Below are 17,898 nucleotides of genomic sequence, written 5' to 3'. Positions count from 1 at the left end.
TTCTTTTTAGCCTTGTTTATGAAAATGAGCCTCTGAGCCCGATTCAGGCCAGTTCCTTTATCTCTCCAACAGAGAGTCTCACATCAGGAGATGCTACAGACGGTTAAATTGATGTAAAAGGCTGTCATGCCTTTAAATGACATTTTTTATTGCTGACTATGCAGTCGTGTTCTGCACTCTTAAATTTTGCCATTCCAGATTCTGGTGAGTGAGGAGGTCACAAAAACATTTTTATCCTCAGGGGGTCAGACTAAAGAACCACAGGGTTTATCTTTCTCACCGATCTGTGTTACTATATGTAACTTAAAGTTGCTACTTTGGTTCCACGTGGTGTTGTTTTTCACAGGGACCTCAAGGGCCCGTAGGAGAAGTTGGCCCTTCTGGACCCCCAGGGCAACCTGGTCCTCAAGGACCCAACGGACTCTCCATTCAGGGGCCTCCGGTAAGACTTTACTGGCGTAAAGGTGGATTTTTCCATAATTGCTTTAGCGTTGAAACTCGCACAACTTCCTGTAATAACAAAAATAAAACTTTGGGATCAAGTAACATATCAAGTTTTGTCATTCTCAAGCAGCACTTTCACTGAATTATGATAACCGGTCACTGGACGTGTGCTTTTTGCAGTTTGTTCCCATCTTTCTTCAGCAAGTTCAGAAATGTGTGCAATTATGACTGCACTTGATATTAAGCTGTCTACCACCTGCCATTGTGAACTGACAAATGTTGACATATGCCTCAAATAGACTTCCAGACATTTCTCGGATCTTGCCCAAAGAAATGGCCCGGCATCTTATTAAGATAACTGATGTTGGCTTTTCCAGTCCGTGGCTATCACGAGGCCCACGAGTCCAGCCCAGCCGCAGTGACATTGTTTGTTTTACAGGGAGCTCTTGGGGAGAAAGGAGAGAGAGGAGAGATCGGCCCTTCCGGACCAATGGTAAGAACATTTCCCAAAAATGGTCACTGTTGTAAAACATAGCAGTAAAGTGTGTTTTGTGGCACGCTGATCTGATTCCCTACATTAAAAAGTACAACACGGAGAGGGAATTACTTTCCACCCTGCCTGAAATACAATGTTTTCCTCCTGTGTTTCTGTCTTACTTATAGGAGCTAAGTACTATTAAGTATACCCAGCTATGGGTGTGTGTGTGTGTGTGTGTGTGTGTGTGTGTGTGTGTGTGTGTGTGTGTGTGTGTGTGTGTGTGTGTGTGTGTGTGCAGAATTGAAATGAATCCTACATCTAATAAAAGGTGCCCTGGACCTGTACGCTCACAGAAATGAGACGTGTTACTCTATAAAAGCATATTTCTGTGTTTTCATTTGATTTTTTACAATTATTTTTCTTGTTTCCTTGATACTTTCGGCCGTTCTTACTAAGGCTGACATGGACTCAGTGTGTTATTTCTGATTAACTTTAGCAGATAACTTAGTTAGGGATAAATAAAATGTTTTACCAAAATGATTAGCTCACCAGTACATATCTAATGTGATAGATAAAATGCACTGGACTGAAAAAAATCCAAAATGACTTGCCTGTGTAGCCATTATTGGTGACATGTTTGCCAGGCCAATTCAATTCAATTCAATTTTATTTATATAGCGCCAAATCACAACATAAGTCGCCTCAAGGCGCTTCATAGATACAGAGAAAAAAAACCCAACAATCATATGACCCCCTATGAGCAAGCACTTTGGCAACAGTGGGAAGGAAAAACTCCCTTTTAACAGGAAGAAACCTCCGGCAGAACCAGGCTCAGGGAGGGGCGGCCATCTGCTGCGACCGGTTGGGGTGAGAGAAGGAAGACAGGATAAAAGACATGCTGTGGAAGAGAGACAGAGGTTAATAACAGATATGATTCAATGCAGAGAGGTCTGTTAATACATAGTGAGTGAGAAAGGTGACTGGAAAGGAAAAACTCAATGCATCATGGGAATCCCCCGGCAGCCTATGTCTATTGCAGCATAACTAAGGGAGGATTCAGGGTCACCTGGTCCAGCCCTAACTATATGCTTTAGCAAAAAGGAAAGTTTTAAGCCTAATCTTAAAAGTAGAGATAGTGTCTGTCTCCCGAATCCAAACTGGAAGCTGGTTCCATAGAAGAGGGGCCTGAAAACTGAAGGCTCTCCCTCCCATTCTACTTTTAAATACTCTAGGAACAACAAGTAGGCCTGCAGAGCGAGAGCGAAGTGCTCTAATAGGGTGATATGGTACTACAAGGTCATTAAGATAAGATGGGGCCTGATTATTTAAGACCTTGTATGTGAGGAGCAGGATTTTGAATTCAATTCTGGATTTAACAGGAAGCCAATGAAGGGAAGCCAAAACAGGAGAAATATGCTCTCTCTTTCTAGTCCCTGTCAGGACTCTTGCTGCAGCGTTTTGGATTAGCTGAAGGCTTTTCAGTGAGTTTTTAGGACATCCTGATAATAATGAATTACAGTAGTCCAGCCTGGAAGTAATAAATGCATGAACTAGTTTTTCAGCATCACTCTGAGACAGGATATTTCTAATTTTAGAGAAGTTGCGCAAATGGAAGAACGCAGTCTTACATATTTGTTTAATATGTGCATTGAAGGACATGTCCTGGTCAAAAATGACTCCAAGGTTCCTCACAGTGTTACTGGAGGCCAAGGTAATGCCATCCAGAGTAAGAATCTGCTTAGATACCATATTTCTAAGCTTTTCAGGGCCGAGTACAATAACCTCAGTTTTATCTGAATTAAGAAGCAGAAAGTTAGCGGCCATCCAGGTCTTTATGTCTTTAAGACATTCCTGTGCTGACACGGCAAATTATTGGTTTGTTTAGAACTACTGTGGCTTCATTTGATCAGTTGTAGACACAGTTGTTGTGTTGCTCCTGATCATTTCATAATTACACTATGTAAGTGAGCGGGAGAGAAGGGAGGGGGGAGAGAAGTGTGATTAACTCTGATTAACTTGTTACGGTGGCCCTCTTCAGGGAGGTGGACACATTATAGCAGCTCTTGAAGGTGATGTTTTGAAACCAAGATAAATGTCCAAGTGTGAAGATCTCAGCAACGTTTACTCAGACTCAGCTTTAATTGTCATTGAAATATGTGACATGATACAAATGAAACAGTGCTTTACAGTAAGCCTCAGTATACGCAGCATTCTACTGAACAATAGGTAAAACAGTTGTTTCCGGTTTAATACCTGCCAAATGTGGTCCAAAGGAAAAAAGGTTAGCCTGGTTTGATGACATCATGTAGGCATGGCTTGAGGCTCTGGGCAATATTCTGCTGGGAAACTTTATCTGGATGTTACTTTTGCTTGTACCTAAACACATAACCCCCAGTTTCATTACAGAGGTATACCCTGACAGCTGTAGGGTGTCGACTTGGCCACCTTATTTCCCTGATCTCAGTCAGGCTGAGCATCTGTGGGATGGGCTGGAATAACATGTCAGATCCAAATTACAGGACTGGAAGGCTCTGGTCTTAATGCTAGTGGTTGGTGGGTTTTAGTGTGTGGGGGTGTGTTTTAGTAGTCTACACATGCACATGGTCATGATGCAGTCTAATGGAATCAGTGAGATGTGAATAATCATCACAGGCGTCTCCATTATTCTGCACTGAACCAATCCAAAGTAATACTGAATTAATTTAATGGTGTTCTACTGGGAGCCCTGGACATCAGCAAAGACACAGTCATTGTTTCAGTAGCTGTGTACCAGGAGACGCTTATTTTTCAAGGAAGAATATGTCACTTTTGTGCTTCTTTTAATGTATCTGTATTATAATAAATCTCTATTTAATCAGATTCAGGTTAGGTCATTGTGGAAGGTCATAGGCCCAAACCACTAATATACAATGTCTCCATCACTTCAGAGGACATTACTTTTACTGCCCCCCCAAAAAACCTCACCCTACTACAACCTTGCACCATAAAATTTAATGCTATGGTATAAAGACTTTGGTATTTAGCCTCCAAAGGGAAATAAGTCTTAAGAATGTGACTATGTCAACAGATTTATGTCCCCAGCAAAGGTAATATACACGCACCACTCCTGAAAACAGAGCTAATCAGGCTAATTAAGTGAAAACAACTGTGAGGGTGAGTAATGGGTGTGTAAGCTGAGCTGGAGTCTGAATCTCTGCTGTTTTGCAGCTAGACTGGTTAATTATTAAATGAATCACTTACCTGTAGGAGTCTGCAGAGACTTTCACTATTGTAGAAGTGCTTCTTGACAGACCGTTTTTCTAATTTTTTCAAGTTTGTTTTTCTGTTTTTAGCTGATAAATAAAATAATCCCTGGTGATGTGCATGCATTTCAGTGAACGAAGGTTTGCTGAATTTACTTTGTTTGAAAGCGAAGAAAACGGAAGGCGTAAAAGTTCTGTCTCACTTCCTCACACTTGTTCTCCTGAGCTAAAGCAGCTCCTGACGCAGCACTATCCTCTCCGCTCTGTGCAGGCCCGCCTGTTGTAGAAATGGTTAGTTTTTAAACTTGTGAACTGGAACAAGAACACAGATAACGCTTGTAGGCTTCTGACTGGGAGACTGAGAAAATCCATTGACATTTGAAGTGGCCAAGAACCCTTTCAGGCGTGTAGTATTTATCTGGATGCATCAGCTTTGGTTGAAGAAAAGAAAATGTGTTTCAACGCATTTGAGATGGAGTATTGATATAATATATGAGTGTCATTTATTAGCACATGGACTAACATCTAGAGGCCTTCTGTCTTGTGTCTTTGCAAACCATATCTCCAGACGTTTACGGAGATAAGAACGTTTCAGAGAATAATTTGATCAAACTTAAACTTAAATTCATTACAACAGCTGCACTCGAGCTGACAGTGCCAAGGTTTTGATTTTGAGAGATGGCTTCAGCACAGAGCAAAAAGAAAGGAGCAGTCTTATATTTTATTTATTTTTTTTACATCGCTGAGCACAATTTGTTACAGTCACTGTTCCCATCTTCCCCCTGATCGTGTCACACTCGTACATTGATCTGCAGAGCACACAGGCTCCATGTTTGGACGGTCGTTTTCTAATGGTTTCCTTCAACAGTTGAATCAGCCGATTTTGTTCGGTACTGTAAGAATGATTAAATAATTAATAATTCTCATTGGTCAAGTAAAGCCTGGGTAGTCAAGCTAATGGCACTCGACATCTTTGCACACAACAGGATATTTAACATAAGAACTCTTTTTAATTTTGCACTTATAATAAAGCTTGATTGGATGGGGGTGCTGGATTGTCTCCGACCCAGCGCTCTGAGTACATTTTGTATTTGTCTCATTTTAGATTTGTGATTAGTTCATGTGTCATTCCTATTTAGCTTTTCGTTGAGGTTAAAGGCAGTCATTATTTATCGTTTCATTGGTTTCTGTATTTGGGTTCTTATATCGTTCATCACGTGTTAGGCCTGTTAAACTTGTTGTCATGTCTAGTTTCAGTGTTTCCGGTTTTATTTTGAAGGAGTTGGGTGTTCTTGGTTCACTGTATTTAGTTTCACTTCCCCTGTCCTGTCATTAGGCTCATGTCTTGCCTTTTGCCTTTTGTTTGCAGTTATTTTGCCAGCTCAATAAACGGCTCATTTTTGGTTATTCAAGTCACGTTTCACGTTTTGTTTCGTCTGCATTTGGGTCCACGTTTCACTCTACACGCAGCCAGCCCTGCTGATTGTGACAATTTTAATTCACCTGCATTTCAATGCCCAACAAATTGCAAATTTTCATTTTCTGAAAGAATTTGAAAATGTTTTCTATTTGTCCCCCCAAAAAATGTTTGTTTCTATTAGTTTCATTTTCAGAAGCGCAGCGAAACGTTAGCCACTCTCAGGAGGCGAGAACAACTAGTCTCCCAACGAGCTCACGGAGAGCTTCAGCAGTCCTCGATGCGGCACTATCTAGCGCTCTCTGTGCCTGCATAGCCCTATTAATAAAAGCTGGCAGTGCTGCCCTGTGCTGCACTATGTTACTGAGTAATAATGTTTTTTGTCACAGCAAGGAATATGAATGGGTGTGTGTGTGGCTCAGTGGGGGAATAATGTAGCTTCCAGGGCCCTGTTGTAATATACGAGGGACCACAGAGAGTATCACAACTCTAAAGCATCAATTACCTCAGTCTCTCTCTCTCCCTCTTGCCCTCGCTCTGTTTCTTCCTGCAGTAAATACAATGTAACCTTGTCGTCAGCATCCCCTCCACCTCTGTTTCAATTTGACAATGAAAAATGCAGCTGCATTGAAGAGCGGCGACTGTGTGTTTGTGTGCGTAGCCGTCTCTCTCATCTCTCGCTTTCATTTTGTTTATCGCGCGCATGTGAGGTTTTGTTATCGACTAATAATTTTGGTTTTGTCTGAGAGAGGGATGCGGGTTGTTTTGGTATAGGCAATAATTTCAAATTGGTCTCATTCTTGATCTTGTGCGGATATATACGGTTGCCCCACATGACCCCCTCATCTCAGTCCTTTATCTGCCGGACACCATGGAAATTTACAGCTGTGCATTTCCGTGTGTGTGTAAATCCCGAGGCTAATGTATTGAATCAGAATCACTCGCGCACTCCAATTATTAATTTCTTTGGCCTGCCTGTTCATTTTATTCTCAGGGTGTTGTGAATTATGCAGCATTTATCAAGAAACAAAAGAATATTTTAATATTTTATGATCAAACACTGAATATTTTATAGTTAGACTATAACTGAAACTTGAAGCTTTTTTTCTTAAAAGTGGTTAAAAAAAAATCGGTACAGGTACTGCTCTCCAAAAAAAGAAACCAAAAAAACTAAATGGGACAATGGAAAATATGAATAAGTATGCAATACCATTATATCCAAATTAATTAAACTCTATATTAAATGTAATAATACAAAAACAGCCTATTTAATGTTGAAACTGACATTTTATGTGTTTTCAGCACGTATGCTCAATTTGAATGTTATACAGGGAACTCCTTCAAAGGAAAGTCAAGACAAAAGCAAAATAATAATAAAAATAAAGACTTGAAAAACTCTCTAGTTCTCTACAAAAAAAACCCACATGGTGTATTAACTCAGAGCTAATTGGGTTATATAGTGGCATTATTATAAGGGCGGAGGAGGGCGGTGCCCCATCAGTAAAACAGAGCAATCTAAATTTGCAGTTTGAGTATTTTATCTTGCACAGTATATGATATCTTTAAAAGATTAAATTAAAGCCAGTAATAAACAGCTGTGATCTTCAGGGCCTCAGACAGTGTTGTATTATAAACACAGCACAGTTCTGTCCTGGAAATCACTGCATGTGGTCAGGAGGACATCCTAAAGCCTGTCCGAGAACAGAGTTAATCACTATCCACAAATGCAAGCTGAAACTCGATCATGCAGAGCAAAAAATGTATTGAAATAACATTTAGAAATGTTACTGTGCCTGAGCTAATTTCAGAGACTGAGGTAAAGTGGAAAACTGTCCTGTGGTTTCAAGTTTGAAAATGTTGAATTCTTCCTTGAAGTAAAGAATGTCTCATCCTACGAGCTAAAGAGGATGTGGACCATCTAGACTGCAAATTTAATATAATAATATAGTTTTGAGGAAAGGTTTGGCTTGTGAAAGCAGGAGATCGCAGAACACATGTACAGCTTATGACAGCGGGGCTTGATAGTAAAACAGTACAGCTGCTAAACTGGACGTGTCACGCACATATTTTGGCATATTTACCATAAAAGAAACTCAGAAGTGTCGAGCAGCTGAAATCATTTTACTATAAAGCGAGAAATAAATGAGAAATTAGTCTTATTGCTTTTTTGAAAGAAAAGGTGATGCAGCGCACTTTTTATTTAACATTTAATATGTAGTGTTTGTGGATGTAGTGTTTAAATTATTGAATTATTATTTTTATTTACATTTTACATAGAGCCACGATACTTTCATAACATTTTTTTGCTGTAATTATTTTTCTTTTGCAGTTTGCTTTACTAACTTCGTCTTTAATGTCAGCAATGGTTTCATCAGTCTTTGTGTTTTGTGCAGACGTGGAGGTTTGCCTCTCCGCTCCACGTGTTTCTTGAAGTTTGTCGATATCTGAGTGAAAGTTGCAGGGGAGGTATTATTGCAGATGTCATGGGAGAGTGCACATCAGGCAACATCTGAACGGCGGCACATCGTTAATCATATGAGGCCTGTCCTCCGCGACCCCGTCCTGTAATTTGTAGAACCTTTAACAGTGTTAACTGTCCTGTTTTATGAGCCCTCCACTAATACTGAAGTGCGGAGATAAATCACCTCAGCACGCAGTCCGTGGCTGCATTTTGGAATTGGCTGTGTGTGCATTGACCTGCGGAGAGGCGGATGAAGGGGAAATGGGGCAGGAGATGGAGCGGCGGGGTCGACTGCTGATATGAAGACTGTCTGTGCCCAGAGGGTTAAAAGCTGGTCCGTTTTATAAATCAGATTTATGTCCACTGCCGTCAAAGCATTGTTGAGCAAGATAGCAAATCCTCAGCTGTTCTGACCTTTAGTAGCACGTCTGTGCGTATTTTAATTATTATGAGACATTTATGGATAAAGACTTTCCTTGATATACTGTACGTGATTCGGCAGCTAAAACACTTTTTAAAAATTCGCTGGGCTGCGATGGTGCAAAAAGAAGAAGAAGAAATTAAATGAATTCACAATTTTAAAGAAAATCTGATTTTGAAGGCTGATTTAAGTCCTTTGGTTTCCTGCTCATATCAGGTCAGCAACAACCAAGATGACTGCATGGAAATACTACAAATACATTTTCCTAATTATGATGAGATTCCTGCTGATGGACAATGATGCAACCTACACAAGCTGCCGATGACGTCACTGGCATTTATGAATCTGCGTTGTGCATTATGTGTTAATTACCGTTCGGTCATGTCATGTCTGATTTATGCATGGAGCAAGTGTCGTGTTCAGTCTCCAGGAAGTACTGGAGAATGTCTGTTGTTTAAAAAGATTTAATATGCTTCAGCAGTTGAAATTACAAGTTACAGCACTGGACCTCTCTGTGAAATCAGCCATCTGTCTTCACAGAAAGGATGACCCCGGATGGAGCCGTGCAGTTTTATACCCCAACAAAAACAAGTATTCTTCCGGAAGCGATGTGGTGGTCCGACTGTTTCCCTATGAGTCTTCTCTCCAACCTCCTATCTGCTCCTTCCTGGAATAACAGAAACAGAAAAAGAAAACACCTCCCTGCGTAGCCTTGATTATAAATCTCTTACTGATTCTATTTATTATCTAAGTTCGGGATATTCTGTTCAGACTCCCTTGGCCCAGTAAATATCATCCTGAGTGTTAGCTAGTTATGATGTGTAAGCATGCTGCGAAAAAACCCTCTGGACTCTACGTCAATCACAATATTTCAATTCAGTCATAGCACTGAATGAAGCTTCCGACCTTCAAAACATGGAGCTCCAACTCTTTAATGATCCCATCACAATGTGCATATAAAAAACAGCTTAAATAATTTTAATCCTAACACCAGCCGATAGAAACAAATAAAAAGCTGGGACATCTTTTGTTGTGATTAGCTTTTTTCAGGGACAGATATCTGTGTTCCTCAAGTTCTTCCATTTATTTGTCCATTCCTTCACATCCATTCCCGCAGTTTTAACAAAATCACTCCATGATTATGCCGACATTCGTGAATTCTTACATTAATGCTGTTATTATTTCTTATATTGAAATAAGTTGTCACTGGTAAATTCAAAACCTGGTGTAAAAAAGTAGCTGGACATTGATAGTGCTGAAAAGCTGCGCGACATGCCGTGTGGTTAAGGTTTTAGGCAGGTTAGCATCAGTTTGGACTGTAGGGTTTCAGATTTGTTAGTGGTTGCTACGTAGCTATGGCGTAGTTTTCGCACTGAAGCATAAATCCTCAGTCAGTCTGTATTGCCACAATAATTCAAACCCCTGTGTTTGTGTTTTTCTCAGGGAGTTCCCGGAGGTCCTGGCTCACCTGGTAGAGATGGTCCCCCAGGATCAAGGGTAAGATACTGACATGATGTTCAGCTTTGCTGGTTTGTGTTACGCTGCCTGATTTGTTGGTTGTTGGAAATGTAGAGTGTAGTGTACTGTCTAATGCATGCATTTGGTTAACTACAGTCTGAAATACAGTACATAGGGGTGGACGTTTTAATTTAATGGGGTGTAAAATACAATTCTGAAAGTGATCATCTAAATAAAAAAGGCACAATGGATGAGATCTGCCTTTAAAGATAAAACAGTAAAACAGCTGCATAATCACTCCGCTGTCATCACGAAAATATGCTCTAATACACTAAATAAGTTTTGAGGAAATATACATAGATTCATTAATATTCATGGCATTTCTTTGTAGTTTCTTTAATATGAAAATCAAAGTTTGCATTCAGTTAAATGAGTTAGATAAATAATACCATACAAAGGAAAGTGAAAACAGAGGCGTGTTTATTGAGAACATTTTTTATGATCCATTTCCAGCTTTGCACAGCGCCTTAACCTGTTAGCAGTCGGACGTACCGCCCACGGTACATTGGATGGTTTAGGGGACTAATTGTAAATTTGTAGGACTGCTAAGGGGTTAATGTCCAGCTGCATTTCTCTGTTTAGTTTTATGTGTCTTCATAAAACCATGCATGTCTTCCCCCAGTTGTTCAGAGCTACATCACCCTGGTTTCATGTACAGCATTCACAGTATATGAGATCCAGCACTTTTAGGGCTCTGTGATACCAGCTGGTCTGTAGTTGATGCTGACAGCGGGATCAGGCCTTACAATGCTCAACTGGACTGTAAATACCAAAACAGAAACATAGCCAGAGGGTAATGTATCAGCAAGCAGAAAAAAGGAGGTTTATTCCAAATATGTAACATAGTCATAGAAGCCTGTTGTCCTAGTCTGGCTCCTGGAGAGGTGAAAGTCTTGCACTTCATCCATCTGCTGTCTCTTTTTTGGCCCACACATGTCCAAGCACTCATCCCCTCAGTGGTAGTTGTCAGAAGACGTCTTGCATAGTTTTCAGGCTTGTCATGTGGTTTCCTTGAGGATGCTTGCATGTTGGCCAGAGTTTCTTCTCACTGTGCCAGAGAGGTTTGGAGTTCATGAACTTTTAGAAGGAAAACAACCAACTTACATTATAATTTGGTTTAATTAAATCAGTCAGTGACATCTTTGTAAACTTAAAACTTTTTTTACTTGATCTTTTTGCCACCTGAATTTAAATACAGTATTGAGAAAGTTCAGATTTGATTATCAGAAATTTTCCACAGAGTCAAACTGAATTCACAGTGAAGTTTCAACAAATTGTACAACTCGTGCTGACTTAAAGTTGTGTTACACTCAGTACTTACTTATGTAGCACATGACTTTTAAGATTTGTAATGTTGTCTCAAAGCAACATCACACTGTGTACTACTAGAAATGCCACTTTCACCAAAAACATTTATTAAGATCTGCAAGCATTTGTGCCTTTGGCCTTATGTTTTTGCTACACATTCGCATGAATACAATAAATACTGTGGAAAAAATCTCGAGCCGTCCCTCATTCTTTATTTTTTGCTAGGAAAATGTGAAATGTATTCAAATGTGCAAATGTACATGGATATACAGTATATAAGGCAAAAAAAGAGTTTGTATAAGTCTAACAAGCTTGATAGTCAGTATTTTGCTATGATCACTATTATTCTTCAATAAAGCCTGAACTCTCTTAGGCAAGCTATCTTTCTACATGTCATTTAGTGAAATAAGTATTTGATCCCTACAATCCAGCCCTAATTATGGCTCTCCAAGATTGATTGTAATGTGGCCACAGCCAATTACAGACACTTCTGATCTCAACTCTTTGTACATACAGGGAGTGCAGAATTATTAGGCAAGTTGTATTTTTGAGGAATAATTTTATTATTGAACAACAACCATGTTCTCAATGAACCCAAAAAACTCATTAATATCAAAGCTGAATGTTTTTGGAAGTAGTTTTTAGTTTGTTTTTAGTTTTAGCTATTTTAGGGGGATATCTGTGTGTGCAGGTGACTATTACTGTGCATAATTATTAGGCAACTTAACAAAAAACAAATATATACCCATTTCAATTATTTATTTTTACCAGTGAAACCAATATAACATCTCCACATTCACAAATATACATTTCTGACATTCAAAAACAAAACAAAAACAAATCAGCGACCAATATAGCCACCTTTCTTTGCAAGGACACTCAAAAGCCTGCCATCCATGGATTCTGTCAGTGTTTTGATCTGTTCACCATCAACATTGCGTGCAGCAGCAACCACAGCCTCCCAGACACTGTTCAGAGAGGTGTACTGTTTTCCCTCCTTGTAAATCTCACATTTGATGATGGACCACAGGTTCTCAATGGGGTTCAGATCAGGTGAACAAGGAGGCCATGTCATTAGTTTTTCTTCTTTTATACCCTTTCTTGCCAGCCACGCTGTGGAGTACTTGGACGCGTGTGATGGAGTATTGTCCTGCATGAAAATCATGTTTTTCTTGAAGGATGCAGACTTCTTCCTGTACCACTGCTTGAAGAAGGTGTCTTCCAGAAACTGGCAGTAGGAGTGGGAGTTGAGCTTGACTCCATCCTCAACCCGAAAAGGCCCCACAAGCTCATCTTTGATGATACCAGCCCAAACCAGTACTCCACCTCCACCTTGCTGGCGTCTGAGTCGGACTGGAGCTCTCTGCCCTTTACCAATCCAGCCACGGGCCCATCCATCTGGCCCATCAAGACTCACTCTCATTTCATCAGTCCATAAAACCTTAGAAAAAGCAGTCTTGAGATATTTCTTGGCCCAGTCTTGACGTTTCAGCTTGTGTGTCTTGTTCAGTGGTGGTCGTCTTTCAGCCTTTCTTACCTTGGCCATGTCTCTGAGTATTGCACACCTTGTGCTTTTGGGCACTCCAGTGATGTTGCAGCTCTGAAATATGGCCAAACTGGTGGCAAGTGGCATCTTGGCAGCTGCACGCTTGACTTTTCTCAGTTCATGGGCAGTTATTTGGCACCTTGGTTTTTCCACACGCTTCTTGCGACCCTGTTGACTATTTTGAATGAAATGCTTGATTGTTCGATGATCACGCTTCAGAAGCTTTGCAATTTTGAGACTGCTGCATCCCTCTGCAAGATATCTCACTATTTTTGACTTTTCTGAGCCTGTCAAGTCCTCCTTCTGACCCATTTTGCCAAAGGAAAGGACGTTGCCTAATAATTATGCACACCTGATATAGGGTGTTGATGTCATTAGACCACACCCCTTCTCATTACAGAGATGCACATCACCTAATATGCTTAATTGGTAGTAGGCTTTCGAGCCTATACAGCTTGGAGTAAGACAACATGCATGAAGAGGATGATGTGGACAAAATACTCATTTGCCTAATAATTCTGCACTCCCTGTAAAGCACACGTGTGGAATGGACAAGACCAAAGAGCTGTCATGGAAACAATTGTAGAAGCGATTGTGGAAACATTATGCTTTGAAGCTGTTTTTCTGTTAAGGGAACAGGACAACCTCACAGCACTGAAGGGCTAAAGGACGGGGCCATGTACTGTAAAAATCTTAGATGGGAACCTCTTTCTGTTTGCTAGAACAGTGAAGATGAGTCATGGATTGGTCTTACACCATGACAGTAACTCAAAACATACCACCAAGGCAACAACTGGCCTAGCCAGTCCCCAGACCTCCATCCTATTAAATAAAATCTGTGGAGGGAGCTAAAGCTTTGAGTTGCCAAGCAGCAGCCAAGAAACCTAAAGGACTTTGAGGGTTTCTGTGAGGAGTAGTAGGCCAAAATCCTTCCTGAGATCTGTGTAAACCTGGTAACCAACTAAAAGAAATGTCTTACCACTGTGTTTGCCAACAAAGGTTTCTACTTTGGTATCAAATACTTATTTTATTAACTGATATGCAAATCAGTTTATAATTTTATTGTGTCCATTAAACAGTGAAACTACCATAAAGCCATGAAGCCTGTTCATTTCCCCCACTGTAATGATGACTACTTGAGACAAAAATTGTAAATTTAGATTGATCAGTCCATAAAACCTGTTTCCACCGATTTTCAGTCCAATACTTGTGTAATTTGGCATACCTTAGCCTTTTCCTGTTTCCTCTCTCCTTCTTGACAGCCATCCTTCCATCGAGACCATTTTGATGAGGATTTGATGAACAGTAGATGGATGAATTGAAGGCCAGATGCATCCTCAGATTTTTTTTATTTTTTTTATTTTTTAAGGACTTCGAGATACTGTTCATCTGCTGTAGATAGTTTTTTAGGCTTGCCAGTTCTTCTGTCCACCACGTCTCCAGTTCCCTCAATTTTTGTTTTTTAGGACACATTGCACACCATCCTGATTATATGTCAGTTTTTAGGTAATAGGTCTATGGGAATTATCTCTTTGGTGCAAAATTGGTGCATATTTTATGGCCACTGAACTGTGTCATCTTGTTTGTTTGTTTTTTTGTAGATTCAACTAAAGAAATTAGAAAGGGGTAGCTCAAGACTTTTGCACAGTACTGTAAGCACCTAAACAGTGTAAAAGCACCTAGCATCTGCATCATCAGCTGATGATGTGCCCGTTCCCTTTCCCTCTTTCCACTGCGTAGCCACTCTGGTGATATTTGTTCACTATGAGTGCACCATACGGATACTTGTAGAGCACCTCACATAGATGGATTGTGTGAAGGCTCTTAAGCACTTAACTTGTGTGTAAGGAAGAACGTGATTTGAGAAACACAGCAGGTGTATCTGTCAGACTGTGCAGCAAATACAGTATAATGATGCAGGCATTTAGTAAAAGAGTCCAGGAAACTGTTGCAGGATCAGTAGCAGCACTTCTCAGCTGTCTTAGTACACTTAAGCCAGTGAACTTAATGCTCACAGGGATTTGTTCTTTTTTTTCCTATTTCTTTTTCTTTTGGATTCAGTTCTTTAATACTTTTAAAATATTAAAGCTCAGTTTGATACCACTTGACAGACTAATGTACATCATTTATATTAGAGTGTGCGCCATATTGTAATATTTTTAAACGTTAAAGGCTCTGCAGAGCTGCTACAAATGTGGATCGAGAGTTGGCTTGTGTGTTCAAACGCTACGCTACAGACTGCATCCAACAACACTCTGACTGTAATGGAAAGATTTACAGTCCAAAACACTGAGTCAGAATACGCTTGGTTTTTCACAGCTGACATTTTGGCTCATAGTAAAAGAAAAAACTGAAAAATTGCTGTTAACATAAATCATAAGAGTAAGCTAGCTAGCGAGCAAGAGCAACGCAAAGAAAGTAACACTGAAACTAAAGCAGCTGTGCTTCCAACGTATGTTTACTCAAAATGTCTTTACATCATCACCTCAACCTGCTAATTAGTGAAGTACAGTATTTAACTAATTAACAGCATTATTAATTACTAGAATGGTTTTTTTGTTTCTGTAATGATCAGTATGTGCAAGCTCATTAATCAAAATAATAATTTTAATGCTATAGTATAATTATTGTTGTCATCCATAAATATTCAAATTGACTGCTTTACAAAACGGCAGATAGATTAAATAATAAAGCACATTATTATTATTTTTATTAAGATTTCAAATGAAAATCTTTACTTGCAGCTGAATATTATGCTTGATTAATTTCTGACTTCTCAGAGAACTCCAGTATGCCAGCTCAAATGTGGCTATAACAACATGAATTCAGGAATTTTTTGTTTTAAAAGGTTTTTGACAGGTTTCTAAAATAACATAACATAAAACTGTATATAAAGTTTTCTGAAGCTTCTTAACTAAGCGTATTTGCATTAAAAACAGATTATGAAACAGTTCAGGATTATAGCTGAAGCAATATATTGAATAGTTTCCATCTACAGCTTTTTTCCTCTACAACTACCTACAGATGCTAGGTGTAAGTTCAAAAGGGCAGCTTTTACTTGAGGGGTCTAGTCTGCGAGCGACTGGTCCAACACAGCTAACAAAATGAGAATGAGTGTCAGAAACAAAGCCAGACACACACAGGCCGATTGACACAATAAAGGGGTTACTGGACGCTTGACACATTGCTCTAACGCTGTCTGGCAGAGGAAGATGGAAACAGCTTGAATACACTGAGGGGGGACAATTAAACACAGGTGCAGCTCATTAGGGTGGAGCGCACAATCACAAAGGTAGGAAATGCACCAGAGCTGGAGGTATCTGAAACAACAGACACGGGCAGGTACAATATCTAACAGGAAATTACAGATATAATCAACAGTTAAAAACATAATTTTGGAGCCCTGGTGGGACATCGCAATCACCAGCCTGCACTGTATCATACACTCAAGGAATACCGTGTTTACCAACCTAATTATTGAGTGTAATCGTGTTCAATTACTTTTCAGGAAGCAATTTTAGCTGCTCTCGATTGGAGAGGCGTCCCCTCTGCGCCACTGTGCATGACTGACCTCCCACATTAATATTTCATCAACATGCTACAGATCTGCCGTGAATTTTATGTTTTTAAAAATAACCCACAGTGCACTGGTGTGTAAACTCGCAAATTGTTAATGAGAATTCAGTTTCCATGCAAATAGAGAAAATATCTCTAATCAGTGCTTTAATTGCTGTGGAATTAAATCCAGCAGTGCTCTCAGGCTGAATGCATCCAAAGAAGGAGGGAATAGCGCTAAATATCAGTTCATCAGATGTTATCGATGCAACAGCAATCTCTGATATCAACAGTCATTTAACTGCAATATAGAAAGGAAGCTTTTACCAATTGAGCAGTAATTAGAGAAACTTAATAGCCATTCACAATGCGTGTGGTACTTTTGGGATTAGCAATAAATGGGGATTTACACCAGCCTGTATCATCCAGTGTGTACAATGCCAGCTAGGGAAAGCAGATGATCCTTTCCTGATACGGTAAAACTGTATCAGTATCACTCTCCTCCTATGGGCATACACACAGTACAGAAGTCTTTAAGAGGTGTATATAAGCCAAAGATAGCCTGGCTTGGAGAAAAAACAAACACAAGTCTGCCTAAAAGTGGACTGCTGCCAGTTAGATCAGATGAAACAACAGCAACTGTCTCCGAGGTACTTTATTTGTTCGTAATATCACAGAGAAATGGATCAAGCAAAGCTATAAATCTTTATTTTGTCAAAGTTTCCCAACTCAGGAGAAAACTAAGTTGATCCAAGTTTTCCCCAAGATCCAGGCTCATGAAACCGTGATGAAATTCTTGTGAGGGCCATCACTTTGGCTCGCACATTTATTATTTGGGATCTACCGGTGACTTATAAATTATCCAACACTGCGACGCTACAGTTCTCACCCGTCTGTGTCCTCGCAGGACTTTGCATAGAAAGTTTAAAATTAATACAAAGACTTTTTAATAGAGGTTACAAAAACAGAGCCTGTGCACTGTTGATGGATATTATGCTGCAGTTAGATTAGGCTCCCCACAGTTTCTCAGAATATAGCCCTTAAACCTGCAGCTGCTCTGATTCTGAAATGCAACAGCAGTGATACATTTTCATGAGCCTGACCTCTGTGAGAAAAGGCCGGAGACTGAATTTCTTATTTGAACCTCAGAGACAGAAAAGGAAAAATCAGGATTGCACTATAGCTGTAACTGATGATGTTTGTGTGTACATTAGACATTATATTAGTGCTGGATGGATACATCCGTACTATACTTGCATTAATGAAACATTTTGTGTGATTAAATGGTGAGTATTTAGTGCGACTGCTGGCGGACTTCTGCCCAGGACCTCAGCAGATTTGCTTCACAAAGATTTGAATTCTTGTTGCTCCTCATTCGCTTCTGCTCAGACTGAAAGGATTTCAAAGTAAAATGTATTCGACATTTTAAGGCATGACTACTGGGAGGATCTGAGGCCCTCTCCAGAGTCCCATTAGTGGGTTGACGAGTGTTTACTGTGTGACACCAG

General features: G+C 39.9%; 1 protein-coding gene across 1 annotated transcript in view; it reads left to right on the top strand.

Annotated features, from left to right (window-relative positions):
* col14a1a (collagen, type XIV, alpha 1a) overlaps positions 1-17,898 on the top strand; it is a 151,839-nt gene that overhangs the window by 118,184 nt on the left and 15,757 nt on the right. The window contains exons 37-39 of the mRNA XM_013913665.1: positions 347-442; positions 884-937; positions 9,907-9,960. Coding sequence (XP_013769119.1) covers positions 347-442; positions 884-937; positions 9,907-9,960 — 204 coding nt within the window. The remainder of the gene's footprint in view (positions 1-346; positions 443-883; positions 938-9,906; positions 9,961-17,898) is intronic.

The sequence above is a fragment of the Pundamilia nyererei genome, unplaced genomic scaffold, assembly GCF_000239375.1.
Source record: "Pundamilia nyererei isolate P.nyererei 1_Seehausen unplaced genomic scaffold, PunNye1.0 scaffold00144, whole genome shotgun sequence".
Taxonomy (NCBI): Eukaryota; Metazoa; Chordata; class Actinopteri; order Cichliformes; family Cichlidae; genus Pundamilia; species Pundamilia nyererei.
This window is presented reverse-complemented; position numbering and strand designations above follow the sequence as displayed.